Below are 17745 nucleotides of genomic sequence, written 5' to 3'. Positions count from 1 at the left end.
CCATGCACATATTTGATAAAGTTGGAATCATACTTTGGGGGAAAAAAGCATGTTCACAAAGAAGGTGATCACAAATACAGCCGCCTCTCTATCCAGCACTGGGCATTTGGACTGATGGTTCTCTGGGGCACTGTCGTGGGCATGGTAGGCTGTGTTAGCAGCATACTTGGCTGTTCCCAAAATGCATCCCCGACATGTTTGCAGACCTGGCCACATGAACCCTGGGAGGCAAAATGTCCCAGGTTGAGAGCCAGCAGTTATGTATACCCTCCCAAAAGTAAGTCAGGCAACACAGTCATGCCAGAGGGAAGTCACTGTGGTCAAGTTTTTTGATGTGAAACCCAGAGACGATGTGATGCTTTGTTAAAGCAGGACAATTGGATGAGGGGGCACAGCATGGAGTGCCAACCAGCCACCTAAACAATCCATTCATCTATTTACAAATATCCCTGGTGCCCACATGTCCCGAGCCCAGCACGGCTCTGTGCCTGGGGGTGGAGGGGTGTTCCGACAGGAACAAGACAGGTCTAGGCTCTCATGAGGCCGACAGAAGGAAGGGCTGCCAAGTGACAGGCAGAACATGATACGGTGTGATTCCACAAGGGAGTAAAGAAAGTTAAAGCATATACCAACATACGTGGATATGTACATACATTAAGTTTATTTTTGTTTTAATATCCCCACAAAGGGCAGAGAAAGGTTATATTGGGGGAGAGGACGCGTGGGTTGGCTGGGAGAGGAATTCCTTTTCATTTTATGATGTTACAATATATGGGCTTCACTTAGCACTTGCAAGGATTTGTTTTATTTGTCTCTAAATGTCCAGGGCAAACCACACTGAATAGAGAGCCAAGCCAAACGTATCAGGCAGAGGGATTGAGCTGGGTGACATTCATCTAGGCAAAAGAGACACGTCTGATTTTAACATAGGTCTGTATCTTTGGGAAAGATGAAAAGAATTTATATTCTAGACAAGTGTTAGTGCTCGTGCTCAGTCACACAGGGGTGCCCAACTCTTTGGACCCCAGAGACTGTAGCCTGCCAGGCTCTTCTGCCCATGGGATTTTTCAGGCAAGAATACTGGACTGGGTTGCCACTTCCTCCTCCAGAGGATCTTCCCGACCCAGGGATCAAATCTATGTTTGTTGCATCGACAGGTGAATTCTTTACTACTGAGCCACCTAGGAAGCCTTAGACAAGAGTTAATAGGTTTAAAAAAAAAAAAAAAAACCTGAAGATTTGCCCAAGGATGGGGGTTATCACATTTTGCAAATAAAAATACAAGATGCTCAGTTAAATTTGAATTTCAGATAAATGAATAATGTTTGCAATACATGGGACATACTTATATTATGTAGTGATTTGCTGTTTATCTGAAATTCACATTAAACCAGGCCATTCACATTGAACAACCATCTGTGTTTTATCTGCCAAGACATGCTCCTTTAGTCAAGATAGAAAGCCTTTCCCGGCATGTGATGGTGACTGACCCCGCCACAGACTATAACAACCACAGTGGGGAGGCCTCCCACCCACCCAACAGGTAGGTAACAACTCTGCCAATTGCTGATTTCTTCATCCTTAGAAGAATTCATGGCTTGCCTGTCTATGGGGTATTCTGTTTCTCCCTTTTGACCTTCCTTAAATTTTTGTTTTCAAATTAATGTATAGGCTCCAACATTTTGGCCACCTGATGTGAAGAGCCAACTCATTGGAAAAGACCCTGATGCTGGGAAAGGTTGAGGGCAGGAGGAGAAGGGGGCAACAGAGGGTGAGATAGTTGGATGGCATCACCGACTCAATGGACATGAGTTTGAGCAAATGCTGGGAGATCCTAAAGGACAGGGAAGGCTGATGTACTACAGTCCATGGGGTTGCAAAGAGTCGGACGTGACTGAGTGACTGAACAACAAAAATCGACCTTCTTTTGGTAAACAGATCTGTTTTAATGTGTGTATGGGTTCATCTCAGCATCACTTCTATCAGGATACAGGGCACTGCCCACACCCCAAAGAATCCCCTTGTGCTGCTTAATCTCAGGGCGTCCAACCAGGGTTGAGCCTGCCCCGTCCAGGGGACAGTGGCAGTTCTTACAATTTGGGGCAAAGGATGCTGCTGGCATGGAGTGGGTGGAGGCCAGAGATGCTGCTAAACATCCAACAGCACAGAGGATATCCCCACCCCAAAAAGCACACAGAAAATGCCAACAGTGCCAAGGAGGAGAAAGCCTGCTTTCTCGTCACTCCCTTCCCCGACTCCCAGACTCTAGCGATGACTGACCTTTTTGCATCCTTACAGGTTTGCACTTTCTAGACATTTCATACACAGGCACGCCTAGTTTCTGTGTCAGCTTGTTTCAACCCACGTGTCTCTGAGATGCTCTCACGGTGCCATGAGCTTCACGGTCCACAGTGTGGATGCACGAAGGCTGGTGACGCATCAGCAGCTGAAGGACACGTAGGCTGTGTCCAGCATGGGCGAGCACAAGCGTCATGAGATGTTTCCGGACAGGTTTTGTGTGGACCTACATTTTCATTTCTGTGATGTGAAGCAGAGGTGCAATCCTTCATGTTGCCCATTCCCCACACTCTTTGCACACTCTCAGAGTCCATCAGAGCTGGTATCATCCCGCCTGCCATCTGGAGAGGCCAGGGAGGCTACAGAGCGGCTCTGCTTCCCTGGCAGGGCTGGGTCCACTGCTAACACTAACCAGGGATGGCCAACTAAAGTCCATGGGCCAAATCCAGCCCTCTGCATCTTTTTGCAAATACAGTTTTGTTGGAACAAAGCCTTGCACATCCATGCACACATTTACCATCTGCTTTAGTGCATATATTTACTGCCACTCTAATGACCAAGTTGAGGAACCTCACAGAGAGTGTCTGACCCACAAAACCAAAACATTTATCATCTGGCACTTTACAGAAAGAGTTTGCTGATCTCTGGACTAAATGACCCAGATCCATATAATTCTAGACTTGTAAAGAAAACCATAAAATGTCCCCATGAGATAAGATGCCTTTACTGTCTATTATCTGCCAAGGAAAGGGTTCCTGGAAGAGTGGGCTCTACCCATTGCTGGTTCACAGCAGATTATTGAGTATGTGCTTCATGCCAGGCACCGTGTGGAGCCCATTCTGTGTACGGCTCCTGAGGCAGGACTACTGACTACTGTGCCATGCGCTGTGCTCAGTCGCTCAGTTGTGTCCGACTCTTTTCAATCTCATGGACCGTAGCCTGCCAGGCTCCTCTGTCCATGGGGATTCTCCAGGCAAGAATACTGGAGTGGGTTGCCATACCAGGGGATCTTACCAATCCAGGGATTGAACCTGGGTCTCCCGCATTGCAGGCTGATTCTTTACTGTCTGAGCCAACAGGGAAGCTCACTGACTACTAGCTATTCCATTTACAGATGGAGAAAGATGACTGGAGGCTACAAACTTGACCACTGAGCCTTTGCCGAGCGCAAGTGGCTGGAAAAGCAGAAAGGAGAGGTTGCCCAGGCACGGACACAGACCACTTCTGGGGCCTCCAGAAGTTGGAGGGATCCATGGAGGCTCGAAGGGGAGATCCTTACAAGAGGCGGGCCAGGTGGGCAAGGGTGTGGATGTTGGACTCTGGGAAGTGATTTGAGGACCAGGGATGAGCCAGTGCATCAGGCCATGGCTGGCAGGTCCCAGTGGCCTGAGCAGAAATGGCACGCCCAGCCCAGAAGAGCCCAGGAGCAGACAAGAAGCACAAGATGGGCCTCCCAGGAGAGGAGGGAGCACAGCTCAACTGCAGAGAGTAGTGGCATTTTGGTTTTCTTGTGGCTTCTTTGTTTTCCAGGCCTACAGCTATTGGGTGCCCTTCAGAGTCCCAGAGCATTAAGAATGCTCCTCCTTCATTGTGCAAAACACATTAATTTCAGCCACTCCTCTTGATGGACCAAGGCCTAAGTGACCAGTGAGAACACAGTTAATGTTTGTGACATCTCCTTACCCCAATTTCCCAAGGCCACCCCAGCTGCCATTGTCCACCAGCCCTGGAAGGACCCACCCCAGCCTCTCAGTCATCAAGGCCTCTTCCTTGGTTCTCTCACTCTGGCTTCTGAACAAACAGGATGTGAAGCAATCGCAAGGACAAAGGCACCTGGGAGCCAGCTGTGCCTCGGGTGGACTGCTCGCCAACCTCAGCTTGACGGGGCTTAGTCTCCTCGGCCTCCGTGGGCGATTGGCTCACTCCTGGGGCTGTCCCCAGCTGCTGCGGCCGGCGCCACACTTGCACAGCATATGCCCTCAATCCTTTAAGTGCCTCGCAATCCCATTTGATCCCATCTGGGATGATCAAGAATAGGGATATGTACTCTTGCGGCCCTGGAGAGAAACCCGAGGCCCTCTATGTACATAGAAGTCCAGCACGAGCCCGAGTCTGCCTCCAGAAGGCAGAGGTGGGTGGGTGGGAGAAGAAGGGGCCCTTCTGTTCTTGGAGCTCTGGGGCAGTCAGGAAGCTGGAGGTCCCCTACGAGAGAGTATGAGAGGGGAACTGAGACCCTCAGATTATATTCTTGGGTCAGGGAGCCAGGGCCGAACAGTGCTGCCCTCCCGAGCCATCAGTGATTTCTTAAGCAGACAAGGGAAAGAAGGAGGATCCTGTAAGTTAGGACAAGAGGTTGGAACAGATGTCTTGGGAACAAAAAAGTAGGTGCTTCTGTGTCTGCAAAGATGTAAAAGTCTCCAGCCCAAATCAGTATTCACTTCGCCGTTGCTTGGCGATGGGAGGCAGTATCAGGAATGCCATGTGCAGGAACCCCCCCGAGCTGTCCTCAGGATGGAAGAAGCCTTGTCTTGTTCAAGCTGGAGCAGAGTCTGCAATAGCCCCCTGGCCCATCAGAGCTCTACACAGATGTTTGTTGAGTGAATAAATGTGCTTTCAACATAGGCCAAAAGGCCCTTGATGGTAGGAAGCTGGTTCTGACCACCAGGTGCTGGGGCTCAGAGGGTTCATCATCACTCCCAGGCTGGCATGCAGGCCCCGGGCTGACTTGACCATCAGGCCCTGTGGTCAGGCCCACGGTATTTTTAGGGGCCCAGGAAAACATCCTAACGTCTCTTAAAATCAGAACACAAAACATGGGGTTTTTAGGGCTGGACACAGTGTTTTCATTTTTAATCCAGCTAGGATTATATTCATCGTTATACCCAGATGGTTATAAACATAATTTTTAATATTTTTGCATGGAGGGAGGACCCCTGGCCACTTCAGTGACACTGGCTCCTCTAGTTAGTCCTGTGGGAAACCCACTGTCTTCTGAGTCCTTTTTCAAACTCTCTTCTCAGGAAAGGGGATTTGGAGAGAACAGCCAGGCAGAAACCAAGACGCTTTAGGGTCCTGGGTTCTGTCTGGATGGCCGGCTGTGCACCCAGCAGGAGCTTGTTAATGACACACTGCCCCCAGGTGTGGCTGCTGGTGACGTCACTCCGCGGACAGGGTGCTGGCCCAGGGCTCAGCATTTTACATGAATTCACTCTTTTCTTCCTCCTAGCCATAATCATGCCCAAGGAACAAGGGACATGGATGGATGGCATCAGGAGGTTGGACTGAATCCCAAAATCACATGAGGCCTCCCTGTGGAGCACCAGGCTCCTGGGCCCTGGAGTGAATGTAGTAGCCGCAGGCCTAAACCCCCTCTGTTCCTGCATGAGACTCCCTGGTCCAGGCAGGCTGTGAGGGTTCAGCTCTCAGCAGCACCTCCGGATAGCCCCCTTGCCAGCTGGCAGGCCCTCCACACTAGTGTCAGGGTCTCCTCTGCTCAGGGGGCCTCTTCTCCCCTCTCTCACCACCCCTGGAGGGTGGGGGACCTGCCCAGCCTTTGTGGCTGGGGCGGGGGAGGGGCTTCCTGTCCTCATCTGTGCAAGGAGGGACAGCAGACACCAGCCCTCCTTCCTGCAGCATCCCATCCTCGGAGACGAGATGAGGCTCCCCACTTGGTTCCTGATGAGCCCCAGGTGCCCGAGGGGTTTATGGGCTTCTCCCACAGGGGCTTGCTGGCTGGCGGAGGCCCCAGCTGTGCACACTCTCCGACAGGAGGGCTGCAGCTGGACGAAGAGGAAACAGATACACGCTTCCTGGGTGGTCTCAGGCGGCATTTGGAGACCCGGGCTCACCTCACCTCGCACCAAACATCAGGAAAGGAGGTCTGTAACCCCTGTACTTCACAAGGATGAAAGTGAGCTCACCGTAAGACGCTGCACGCCTAGCCCAGGGCCCCATCCCCTCTCCTCCCAGATGGGGCACTGGGAGTTGGGCACGGGTGCCACGCCCTGGAACTCGTCCCCTCCAGGTGCTGTCCAAGGCAGCGACCCTCACTGAGTTCATATTACAGCTAGTGGTCCCAGGGCAGGGACCAGGCTGTTTCCACAGGCCATGCAGGGCTGGCACACAGTATCTGCCCACTAATCTGCCCATCACATGGCATCATCCCAGCATTCATGGACTCCCCAGCAGGCCCCGCTGATCTTTCACCTGTGTAGGCATCCAACATGAAAAGGTTGGAACTCACGTTTAGATGTGGCCAGCCTGAGCACCATCTTATAAACAGCGTACCCCAAAACACGGGGCATGACTTCACCAGAATCTTATCACTGGGCCAGATTCCAAGTTACTGAGGAGCTTGTGAGAAAAGGCAGATTCCTGGGCCCATCTTCGGGGACTCGCCATCAGAGGGTCTGGAGGTGGAGCCTGGGAATCTGTATGTTCAATGTGCCTGCCACCCTGAGGATTCTGATGCAGAAGGAACCCCGTGGAGGAAAAGTTTCCCAGCCAGGAGCCTGTGGTCTCAGAAATGCTGGGCCCTCTCGCTTCGTATCTCATCCCCCCGTCAAAGATCCAAAAACTCACATGCCCAGCTGCCCACTGAATATTCTGCCCCTCCCAGATGGTGTGGGTGGGTGGGCCTTCCCTGACTCGGGCAACCAGACCAAACTTGCTGCCTCAGCGTGCACAGCACCTGGACAAGTCAGGTCCCAGGGCGGCAGCATCCATGCCCGGCCCCAGGGCCCCATTAGGAGGGGAGGAGGTGAGGCACCAAGTCAGGGGCCCAGCATCGGACCCTTACCCTAACTCTAGACAGCATCCTGCGGCCACTAGGCTATACTCCTCCTGCATGGAGGCAGCCGATGGAATATAGAGACTCAACACCCCTCAGGGGCCTCAGTTCCCTCGCCTGTCCCATGGAGATGTTAATAATAGCATCCACCCAAGTGGTAATGGTGAGGATTATAGGAGACAATGGCAGAAAGCACTTACTTTGTGCTTAGCAGCTACCACATGTTAAGCAATTAAGCTTTTCACTGGCATGAGCTCATCTAATCCTTCACAACCACCCTGAGAGGTGGAAGCTATTATTAACCCCATTTTCCAGATTAGGGACATTAAGTGACTCACCCTGGGTCATGTGGCTAGAAACAGCAGAGCTGGGACTCAAACCTGGGGAGTTAGCCAGCTCCTGAGCCCAGGCTCTAACCATCGGGCTACGACACCTCAATAAATGCCAAGCCTCAGCAAAAGGTGGGGGACAAAGACCCTGGGTGTGGGGGAGAAAGAGGTTGGCAGGCTTGACACTGGGTTGAGTGTCACTTAAGAGAAAAACAAACCTAAGCCATCCTGAGCCAGAAGGGTAGGCAGGACAGAGGAGCACCAGACCCACTGAGGTCAAGTTAGCAGGTCAAACCCATATCCACAAGTTCAGGGAAAAGGTCACTCTGAAGAAAGCAATCAAGTCTCCCTCAGCCTCATTTGTGCCCCATACCCAATATGTTCCACAGGGACTTTTAAGAACAAAGAAGAACTGAATGAACCTATTGCCAAATAAGTTTGGAATTCGGCTATGCAGTTGACCCTATCAGGAGATTCACAATGGACATTGGCAAAATAAAGGCTCTGATAAGTCCTGCAGTGAAACCTGCTTAGTTCATCCAGCCTAGCCTTTCTTGCACATAACTGATCATGATTCCTCACAGAACACAGTTTGAGAAATTCTGGTAGTGGCAAACTCCTTCTATAAACAGCATTTCTGCAAATAATATTTCCAGATTTCTGGGCCATAGCGTCACTGTCACAACTACTCAACTCTGTTGTTACAGCACAAAAGCAGGCTCGGGTGATGGCATAAACCAGTTAGTATGACTGTGGAATACGAAAACTTTATTTATGGACACCAAAATGTAGATCCCATATAATTTTATGTCACAAAATAGTCTTTTAAAAATTTTTCTCAGCCATTTAAAAATTTGAAAACTATTCTTAGCTCACAGGCACCCCAAAACAGCTTGGAGGCTGAATTTGGTCCACCATGCATAGCTTGAAAATCAGGTATAGAACAACAGGAAACTACAGTACCTCCTAGGACCCCACTATAAAGTGTTAGGGGCACGGAAAGGGGAAGGAAAGTTTGGGGTGGGAGGAAGCTTGGGGAAACCGTCAGTAGGAAGAAGACTAGACTGGAAAGAAGAAAAATGTGGCCCTAAACTCTGTGACCATTCTCATATAGCATGTGGCCATAGACAGATAAGTCTGGAGAAAAAATTATAAAATGTATCTATGCTGTCTAAATCTACTTGGCAAAACCCAGCATTAACCACAGTAAAAGGAAAAACTAAAAACTGGAACAATATTTACAGCTCAATCACAAAGGACCAAATGTCCCTAAAATGTAAAGCAGAAAAAGCCCAACACCCTCTGCAAGCAATGGACAGAGGAGACAGACAAGGAGGAAATGGCAAATTCAGAGGAAGGGCTCAGCCTCGCTCAGAGGAGAGAAGAGCAAGGCAAAACTATGAGATCCCACGTGTCATCTATCGGATTAGCCAAGACAGGTAAGTTTGAAAGCTGATGAAGAATACGCCTGCCACTGCGGGAGATGCATGTTTGATCCCTGGGTCAGGAAGATCCCCTGGAGGAGGAAACACCACACCAGTATTCTTGCCTGGAAAATTCCAAGGGCAGAGGAGCCTGGCAGGCTACAGTCCATGGGGCCACACCGAGTTGGATACGACTGAACGACTGAGCATCTTCCTTCCAACAAAGAAGGGGCACCGGTGCCCTCGTACAAATGGAATGACCTCTCAGGAGGGCAAACTGACAATACTGATCAAAACTACAAACAGACAATGTCACTTTTGGGAACTGTGCCTAGAGTCACACTCACTCAAGGGTCCAAGGACGTACGCACTGCAGCCCTGTTGGTAAGAGTGAAAGACGGGAAACTCTAGACATTCATCACAGGGGGACTGGATGAGTCACTTTTGGTGGTAGTAACAATTTCTAGGACATGTGTATTACGAGCCGAGTCCTCTTCTCAGCCCTTGCTACTCAAAGCACAGTCTGGGGACCAGCAGCTTCTGCATCACTTGGGGGGGTGTTTGGACCACAGCCTCCTCTTTGCCCCAGACCTGCTGAATCAGAATCTGCATTTTCACAAGAAGCCCAGGGGATTCCTGTGTGCCTCAGGATATGACTTTTATTTTTTAATTTTTTCTGGTATTTTCTTTTTTTAATATAAATTTATTTATTTTAATTGGAGGTTAATTACTTTACAATATTGTATTGGTTTTGCCATACATCAACATGAATCTGCCACGGATGTACATGTGTTCCCCATCCTGAACCCTCCTCCCTCCTCCCTCCCCGTACATCCCTCTGGGTCGTCCCAGTGCACCAGCCCCAAGCATCCAGTATCGTGCATCAAACCTGGACGGGTGATTTGTTTTATATATGATATTATACATGTTTCAATGCCATTCTCCCAAATCTCCCCACCCTCTCCCTCTCCCACAGAGTCCAAAAGACTGTTCTATACATCTGTGTCTCTTTTCCTGTCTCACATACAAGGTTATCATTACCATCTTTCTAAATTCCATATATCAGCATTATTATACTGTATTGGTGTTTTTCTTTCTGGCTTACTTCACTCTGTATAATAGGCTCCAGTTTCATCCACCTCATTAGAACTGATTCAAATGTTTTCTTTTTAATGGCTGAGTAATACTCCATTGTGTATATGTACCACTGCTTTCTTATCCATTCATCTGCTGATGGACATCTAGGTTGCTTCCATGTCCTGGCTATTATAAACAGTGCTGCGATGAACATTGGGCTACACGTGTCTCTTTCAATTCTGGTTTCCTTGGTATGTATGCCCAGCAGTGGGATTTCTGGGTCATAAGGCAGTTCTATTTCCAGTTTTTTAAGGAATATCTACACTGTTCTCCATAGTGGCTGTACTAGTTTGCATGGGACCTAATTAAAATTAAAAGCTTCTGCACAACAAAGGAAACTATAAGCAAGGTGAAAAGACAGCCTTCAGAATGGGAGAAAATAATAGCAAATGAAGCAATTTACAAACAACTAATCTCAAAAATGTACAAGCAACTCCTGCAGCTCAATTCCAGAAAAATAAATGACCCAATCAAAAAATGGGCCAAAGAACTAAATATACATTTCTCCAAAGAAGACATACAGATGGCTAACAAACACATGAAAAGATGCTCAACATCACTCATTATCAGAGAAATGCAAATCAAAACCACAATGAGGTACCATTTCATGCCAGTCAGAATGGCTGCGATCCAAAAGTCTACAAGCAGTAAATGCTGGAGAGGGTGTGGAGAAAAGGGAACCCTCTTACACTGTTGGTGGGAATGCAAACTAGTACCGGACATGATTTTTTAAAGTCTTCTGTATTAACTCACTCAACCTCAGAACAACCCAATGGCTCAGGCCCTCTCATTACCTGAGTGTTGGAGATGAGGAACGGAGGCTCTGGGACATGAGGGAAATTGTCCAGTCACACAGTGAGAGAGCAGTAGGGCTGCATTCACTCCACATGCACACATACACACAAGAGCCTTTACAGAACGGGAAGCACTTTAACGGCGGAAAAAGACCAGCCTCCGAGATACATTGTCAGGTGAAAAAAGCAAGGTGAAGGACACTGTGTAGACTATGCCAGTATTTGTGGGGGGAGGAAAAAGCAGACTCTATACATTTAATAGCTTAGATGCCCAGAAGGCATCCTTGAAGAGAAAGTAACTCAGTCGTGTCCAACTCCTTGCGACCCCATGGACTATACAGTCCACGGAATTCTCCAGGCCAGAATACTGGAGTGGGTAGCCTTTCCCTTCTCCAGGGGATCTTCCCAACCCAGGGATCGAACCCAGGTCTCCCGCATTGCAGCTGAGTCACAAGGGAAGTACCCAATAACTCAGACGTAGCTGCCTCTGGGGCGTGGAACGCAGCAGCTGGAGGAAGGACGTCAGAGGGAAACTATTCAGTGTTGCACACATCTGGAACTTAAATTTGGAGCCTAGAACATGTATTGTTAATACCTATACTACAATATGGGCTTCCCTAGTGTCTCAGACAGTAAAGAATCCGCTGCAATGCAGGAGACCCAGGTTCGATTCCTGGGTTGGGAAGATCCTCTGGAGAAGGAAATGGCAACCCACTCCAGCATTCTTGCCTGGAGAATCCCATGGACAGAGGAGTCTGGTGGGCTACAGTCCATGGGGGTCACAAAAGAGTTGGACACAGCTGAGTTACTAACACAACATAACACGCTAAAATATAAATTTTTAAAAACTGGTATAAGAAAGATGTTGCACATCCTAAAACCACCCCCACTTCATAAGAAATAGACTTTGCGGAAGGAGAAACTGGCACAGCCAGGCCCACCCTACTGCTCCACTTGCCTTCTTGTCTGCCCTTCTCAGAAAACATGGCCGTGGCATGTGGGAGAGATGCTGGGGGTGGGGGGGTGGGGACAAACAGTAGCTTCTCCAAGTATTCGGGAGTCGACACTACATTCAGTCTCTTGGAAGGGGGTTCATGCCTCACACCAGTGCAATGTCCTTCACTGGGGTGATTTTGCCCTGCAGCGGACATCTGACAATGTCTAGAGACATTTTTGGTGTCACAAGTGGGAGAGGCGATTGGCTTCAAGTGGGGAGAGGCCAGGGAAACCATGAAACATCCTACAAAGCCCAAGACACCCCAGGATGTCCTGTGTCCTGAGTTTGAGGGGCCTGCGTCAGCACGGCTCAGATGTTGCATGTGCGAGCATCACTAGGGGCTCAGCTGAAGTGCAGGTTCAGATAGGGCAGGCCTGGGATGGGCCAGAGAGTCTGCATTTCTAACGGCGGGGGCCACCTGTGCTGCTTTGGAACCACACTTGGAGCAATGAGGCCTTACCCAACCCAGCTCTGGCCAACAGTATAAATGCCATATGAAAAAGGGGTAGAGACTGCTTTCATTTGGATTAGAATGCTCGATAGGAAGTGCTGATGGGGAAGGGAGCAGAGGAAACCTGGTCCTAATAGACATGAGTTGAGCTCCCCCCAGAGTCTACAGTTGCGGGCTGCATCAGCATGAGCTGGGGTGCTGGCTGGGGACTTACCGTCCAGAGTCTCCACCGACAACTGCAGGCCCAGGTTGTGCCGCGGGTTGACCACCCAGTGGTTGCTGGTGGCTGTGATATCAAAAACGAGCCAGCCCTCCTCTGAGGCCCAGAGGGTGCGGCTGTCGAGCAGGAACAGGTCGGACTCCCTGCAAGAGAGGAGAGAGACACAGGCTCCAGGTCAGCAGGTCGTGGCTCGGTCACCCCCGTCAGCCAGTCAGCCACTGGTGCATGGCAGAACTTTGTGAGTGGGGGAGCTGGCAGGAGGTCCGCCAGCCCGTCCCCCAACAAAGTGCGTTCATCAGACCAAGATCCAGCCATGGAGACCCCTGATGGGAGACAGAGTGCAGAACGGGGGTAAAGAGATACACACAGGAGACAAGGAGCTGCTACGAGACAGACGTGCCCTTCAGATTTGTTGGGGGTGACAAAGGATGAGATGGTTGGATGGCATCACTGACTCAATGGACATGGGTTTGAGCAAGCTCCGGGAGATGGTGAAAGACAGGGAAGCCTGGTATGCTGCAGTCCATGGGGTTGCAGAGAGTCAGACACGACTGACTGAATGAACAACAACAACAATGTTGAGGGGATACTAGTGGGACAGAGCACAGGAAGGCAGGAATCCCACCATCTCCATGAGGCTAGAAGTCTCAGGGAACAGAAGTTCACCCTTGTTCACTTATTCACCACTTGCCAGGCACTGTCCCAAGAGCTCTACACACATTGTCTCATTCAGTTCTTACAACACTAAATTGTGGGGGTATTACCATCTCTGATGGATCCACGATAAAACCATGACTTGCCCAAGGTCACTTAGCCAGGAAGATGCTAGACTGGGGCTTCAGCCTGGCATCTGAGCACCAGTGCAGAGATGCTCCTTATTTCCATACTATATAATTTCTTCATGAGGCCACCAAGCATTAGGAAGTGGACCCCCAGCAAACATCATTAGTAGAGGGAGTACTTTAATTCTCTTTCTCAGATTTGTAATAGAAAATGGTTAAAACCACAAATAACCTTGTAAGGATGGAGGGTGAATGGATGAAGATGGATGGATGGATGGATGGATGGATGGAAGATGGATGGAAGGATGGATGGACGGTGAATGATGGATGAATGGAAGAAAGATGGATGGATGGATGAATGGATTTTTACACTCCTAGATAGTAGAATTCTAGTATATGCTGCTGCTGCTAAGTCACTTCAGTCGTGTCCGACTCTGTGTGACCCTGTAGACGGCAGCCCACCAGACTCCTCCATCCCTGGGATTCTCCAGGCAAGAACACTGGAGTGGGTTGCCATTTCCTTCTCCAGTGCATGAAAGTGAAAAGTGAAAGTGAAAGTGAAGTTGTGTCCGACCCTCAGCGACCCCATGGACTGCAGCCTACCAGGCTCCTCCATCCATGGGATTCTCCAGGCAAGAGTACTGGAGTGGGTTGCCATTGCCTTCTCACAATTCTAGTATATAAGATATCATAATGTCTCTTTTGGAACTTTTAATGATAAGAATTCGAAACAAAAATTTTGAGTCCTTTGACAGCCAGTTAGTATATTTTAGCTCCTATACTGTACCAGGCAGTGGGTACAGTGATGAACAACATCCAACCAGTTCCTGCTCCAAGGTATTGACAATCTTTTTCATGCTGGGGGGAATCTAATTTTCCTGGGAAATTACATGGCTCAGTCGGTAAAGAATCTGCCTGCAATGGAGGAGACCCAGGTTCAATCCCTGGGTCAGGAAGATTCCCCGGAGAATGAAATGGCAACCCACTCCAGTATTCTTGCCTGGGAAATGCCATGGACACAGGAGCCTGGCAGGCTACCATCCACGGGGTCGCAAAGAGTCAGACATGACTGAGCAACTGAACCACCACCACCATGCATGTGATTGAGATAAGACTTCTGAGCTTACGGACAACAAGCGGAGCCACAATACAAGACGGTGCCTTGTCTCTTAGCCAACCAAACCACAGTCTCTTGTGACTGTAGGACACTCACTGCCTCTGTAATACAGAGAGATCAGAGGAGCAAGCAAGACCTTTTAGAGCCACAGAACATTTTGAGGATGCTGTTCAACTTTCACGGCCAAACTGAATTAAGATAAGGAGACAATCTTCCGTGACCCATTTACTTCTCTTTTTTCCCGGGGCCCTTTCAGATGTAGCTTCAAAAAACTGACTTGGAGAAGGATGTTCACACAGATCCCAAATGAGAATATCCACTCTCTTCATCTCCAATTTGCCTTGATGGCTTTCCTAGCTATGGAGAGTTACCAAGACTGTCAACGAACCAGTTTGCTGCTCTCAACAATTAACAGATGAGAGAAGAAACACACTCCGAAACAATCCCCTCACTCGCTCAGGCTCCCAGGGCCCCAGCAGGAAACCGCCACACTGCAGCACAGAAGTCATCAACCTGGGTGGCGACTCTGCCAGAAAATTGTTATTTGCAGGAAAATGTGACCAGATATCCGGATAGGCCCTGATGGACAGTAAAACAATGAATAGTAACTCAGGGAACAGAATCAGGCCTTTGGAGAGAGAACGCTTTGCCAAACGATACTAAACATTCTTTTATTACAGCCGGGACACCGAGGGCCAGATGTTACAGGCGAGCATTGACTCATTGTGAATCAACGTGCATGTGAGTGCAGTCTCCCTCCCCTGAGTCCTGGTTCGCAGTGTGTTCCAGCCTTGCTGAGAAGAGCCAAGCCTTCATGGAAGGCATTGGGACAGGACAGCCCTGTCGAGGTGGGGGAGTGGGATGCTCACACAGGCTCCGCTTTAAGACGTAGGGCTCAGCCCCAGGTTGGTCCCATGAACGGGACAGGCGGGAAATTACTCAGCAGCCATGTCCAGACAGACGGCTGGGAAAGTGCGAATTTCTCGACACCACCTGGAGCATCTCATTAGAAATCAATGGTTCTTACACCAGGAGGAACGAACAAGCCCTTTATGATATGTGTATTCACCACGAACACACCAACCTTCCTGACTCAGCCCAGGTGACAGCAGAAGCTGGACACGTCAGGGTGGGGACCCCGTGTGTGCCAAGTCACTTCAGTCATGTCCAACACTTTGCGACCCTGTAGATGGTAGCCCATCAGGCTCCTCTGTCCATGGAATTCTCCAAGCAAGAATACTGGAGTGGGTTGCCATGCCCTTCTCCAAGAGATCTTCCCAACACAAGGGCTGAATCCATGTCTTGCACAGCTCCTCAACTGGCAGATTCTTTGCCACTAATGCCACCTGGGCTTCAGGGAACCTAAATGCCCTCTCTCCCCTTTGCCACTGCTGAGAATCTAGGTGCTTTCTGTGTACCAGCTCCCTGATCTCCAACAATCAGGTTACTGTTCCCATTTTATACATAAGTAGAGTGAGGTTTCGGAGAAGGTAACGGCACCCCACTCCAGTACTCTTGCCTGGAAAATCCCATGGACAGAGGAGTCTGGTAGGCTGCAGTCCATGGGGTCGCTAAGAGTCGGACATGACTGAGCAACTTCCCTTTCACTTTTCACTTTCATGCATTGGAGCAGGAAATGGCAGCCCACTCCAGTGTTCTTGCCTGGAGAATCCCAGGGACAGGGAAGCCTGGTGGGCTTCCGTCTGTGAGGTCGCACAGAGTCAGACACGACTGAAGCGACTTAGCAGCAGCAGCAGAGTGAGGTTTAGAGAGGGGAGGACAAAAGTCCACATTGATAAACCTTGAAAGTGAGAGAACCAGGACACAGTGCTGGAAGCGTGACCTGAGGACTTGGGCACTTGAGCCCCATCACCTCCTTAACGCACCCTCTCACCAAGGGGCAAGAGATCAGAAGCGTGTTCAGTCCTGCACGATGCATGTTATTGTCACAACATTGTGGGGAGCAGAGAAAATATTAGAGAAGGGGCGTGGGATGAAGTCCAGGCAGCAGGGAAGGAAGAAAGCAAGTAGGGCAAGCCAGCTGATTGCACAGCCTCAGTTTCCTTCTCTGTAAAATGGCCAGAATGTCCTCTCCTGCAGCAGGTGAGGGAGCTGAGGGAAGACTACTCTAAGGATAAACTCCCAAGGCTCTTGGAGCATTTCTATAGTTACTCCAAGTCATGCCAGTGTTGGTGCACAGTCCCTGCTAGACAGCAAGAAATTCTAGGATGGGGACTTTATCCTGGTCCCAGTCCTTATGTGATTTCCTAAGATCCCCAGAACAATAGACCACATGTCCACTCAAACAACGATCACCTTTGACACCAACATTCATCAAAGTGTATCAGGATGTTCACAGTCATGCATTGTCTGCAAACATGACATCAACAATTCCTCCTCCCCCTCCCCACAAGCAGCGCTCTCATAAATCAGGAAGTCTGCTCGCACCTCTCACATCTGCAGTGACCATCTGACTCACTGCGGACCAGTGGGAAGGAGGCCCTGCCATGTCCAGGGCAAGAATGCAACAGGCTTCTTGGATCTGCTCTGCTGCCCCACTGGACTGGCAACCCTGACTCCTCTACTGCAGAGAAGGCACGGAAGGGGAACAGGGCAGCAGCTGTGGAGGAGGAGGGTCTATGAGGGGAGAAAGAGACAGAAACCAAATCAGCCCTCATGGGAGGTGCATCTAGGGTGTTCCGGCCCCAGCCGAGCTCCCAGCTTCACTGGGGACTACAACAGACGCTACCAATAGTAGAAAAACTGCCCGGCTGAGCCCTGCCCAAATTCCTGGGCAATTAAACATTGTTGTTCTAGCCACCGCGTTGTGGGTGGCTTGTTCACCACAGAGGTAGAACCCAAACAACAGTCACACTGTTCAGAACAGAAAAATGGACAACTAACCTTAATCTACTGAGAGGGACAGACGAGTGAAAACAGAGAGCACACCCCACTGCTTCACAGCTCCATCAAAGCATGTACTTGTTGACAACGGGGATATATGGTATTAAGTAAGAAGGTGTCATAAACAGGATGTGTAATTTGCAAATTTCTGGGAAAATACAATATGCTAACATTGGTTAAGAAAAAAGAAATAGAAAATTTGAGTCAAGTTACTAAATATGTACTAGTGAATTGAGATAGGAGTAAAACACCTTCCCCAATCCACACCCAGATGCTTTGATACTGTATTTTTACCAAATTCACCAAATTATTAAGAGAAAATTGCTTCTTATAAAAACTGGTCAAGAAAACACAAGAGGCAAATTGAGAAGCTATATTGTAAAGCTAGCATGATTCCAAAGGTGGAGAAGGCCAATTTGAATAGACATTTCTTTAAAGATACACAAATGGCCAGGGAACACACAGACAGAGGGTCAACATCATTAGCCACTGCTGTTGTTGTT

At 49.3% G+C, this 17745-nt stretch overlaps 1 protein-coding gene and 1 non-coding gene across 2 annotated transcripts in view; both read right to left on the bottom strand.

Moving 5' to 3' along the window:
- BMP7 (bone morphogenetic protein 7) overlaps positions 1-17745 on the bottom strand; it is an 85425-nt gene that overhangs the window by 15404 nt on the left and 52276 nt on the right. Inside the window, exon 3 of the mRNA NM_001206015.1 lies at positions 12434-12582. Within this exon, the coding sequence (NP_001192944.1) occupies positions 12434-12582 (149 nt within the window). The remainder of the gene's footprint in view (positions 1-12433; positions 12583-17745) is intronic.
- MIR2307 (microRNA mir-2307) lies at positions 4970-5038 on the bottom strand. Its single transcript, NR_031115.1, has one exon. It is a non-coding gene; the product is annotated as a microRNA mir-2307 (primary transcript).

The sequence above is a fragment of the Bos taurus genome, chromosome 13 (assembly GCF_002263795.3).
Source record: "Bos taurus isolate L1 Dominette 01449 registration number 42190680 breed Hereford chromosome 13, ARS-UCD2.0, whole genome shotgun sequence".
Taxonomy (NCBI): Eukaryota; Metazoa; Chordata; class Mammalia; order Artiodactyla; family Bovidae; genus Bos; species Bos taurus.
This window is presented reverse-complemented; position numbering and strand designations above follow the sequence as displayed.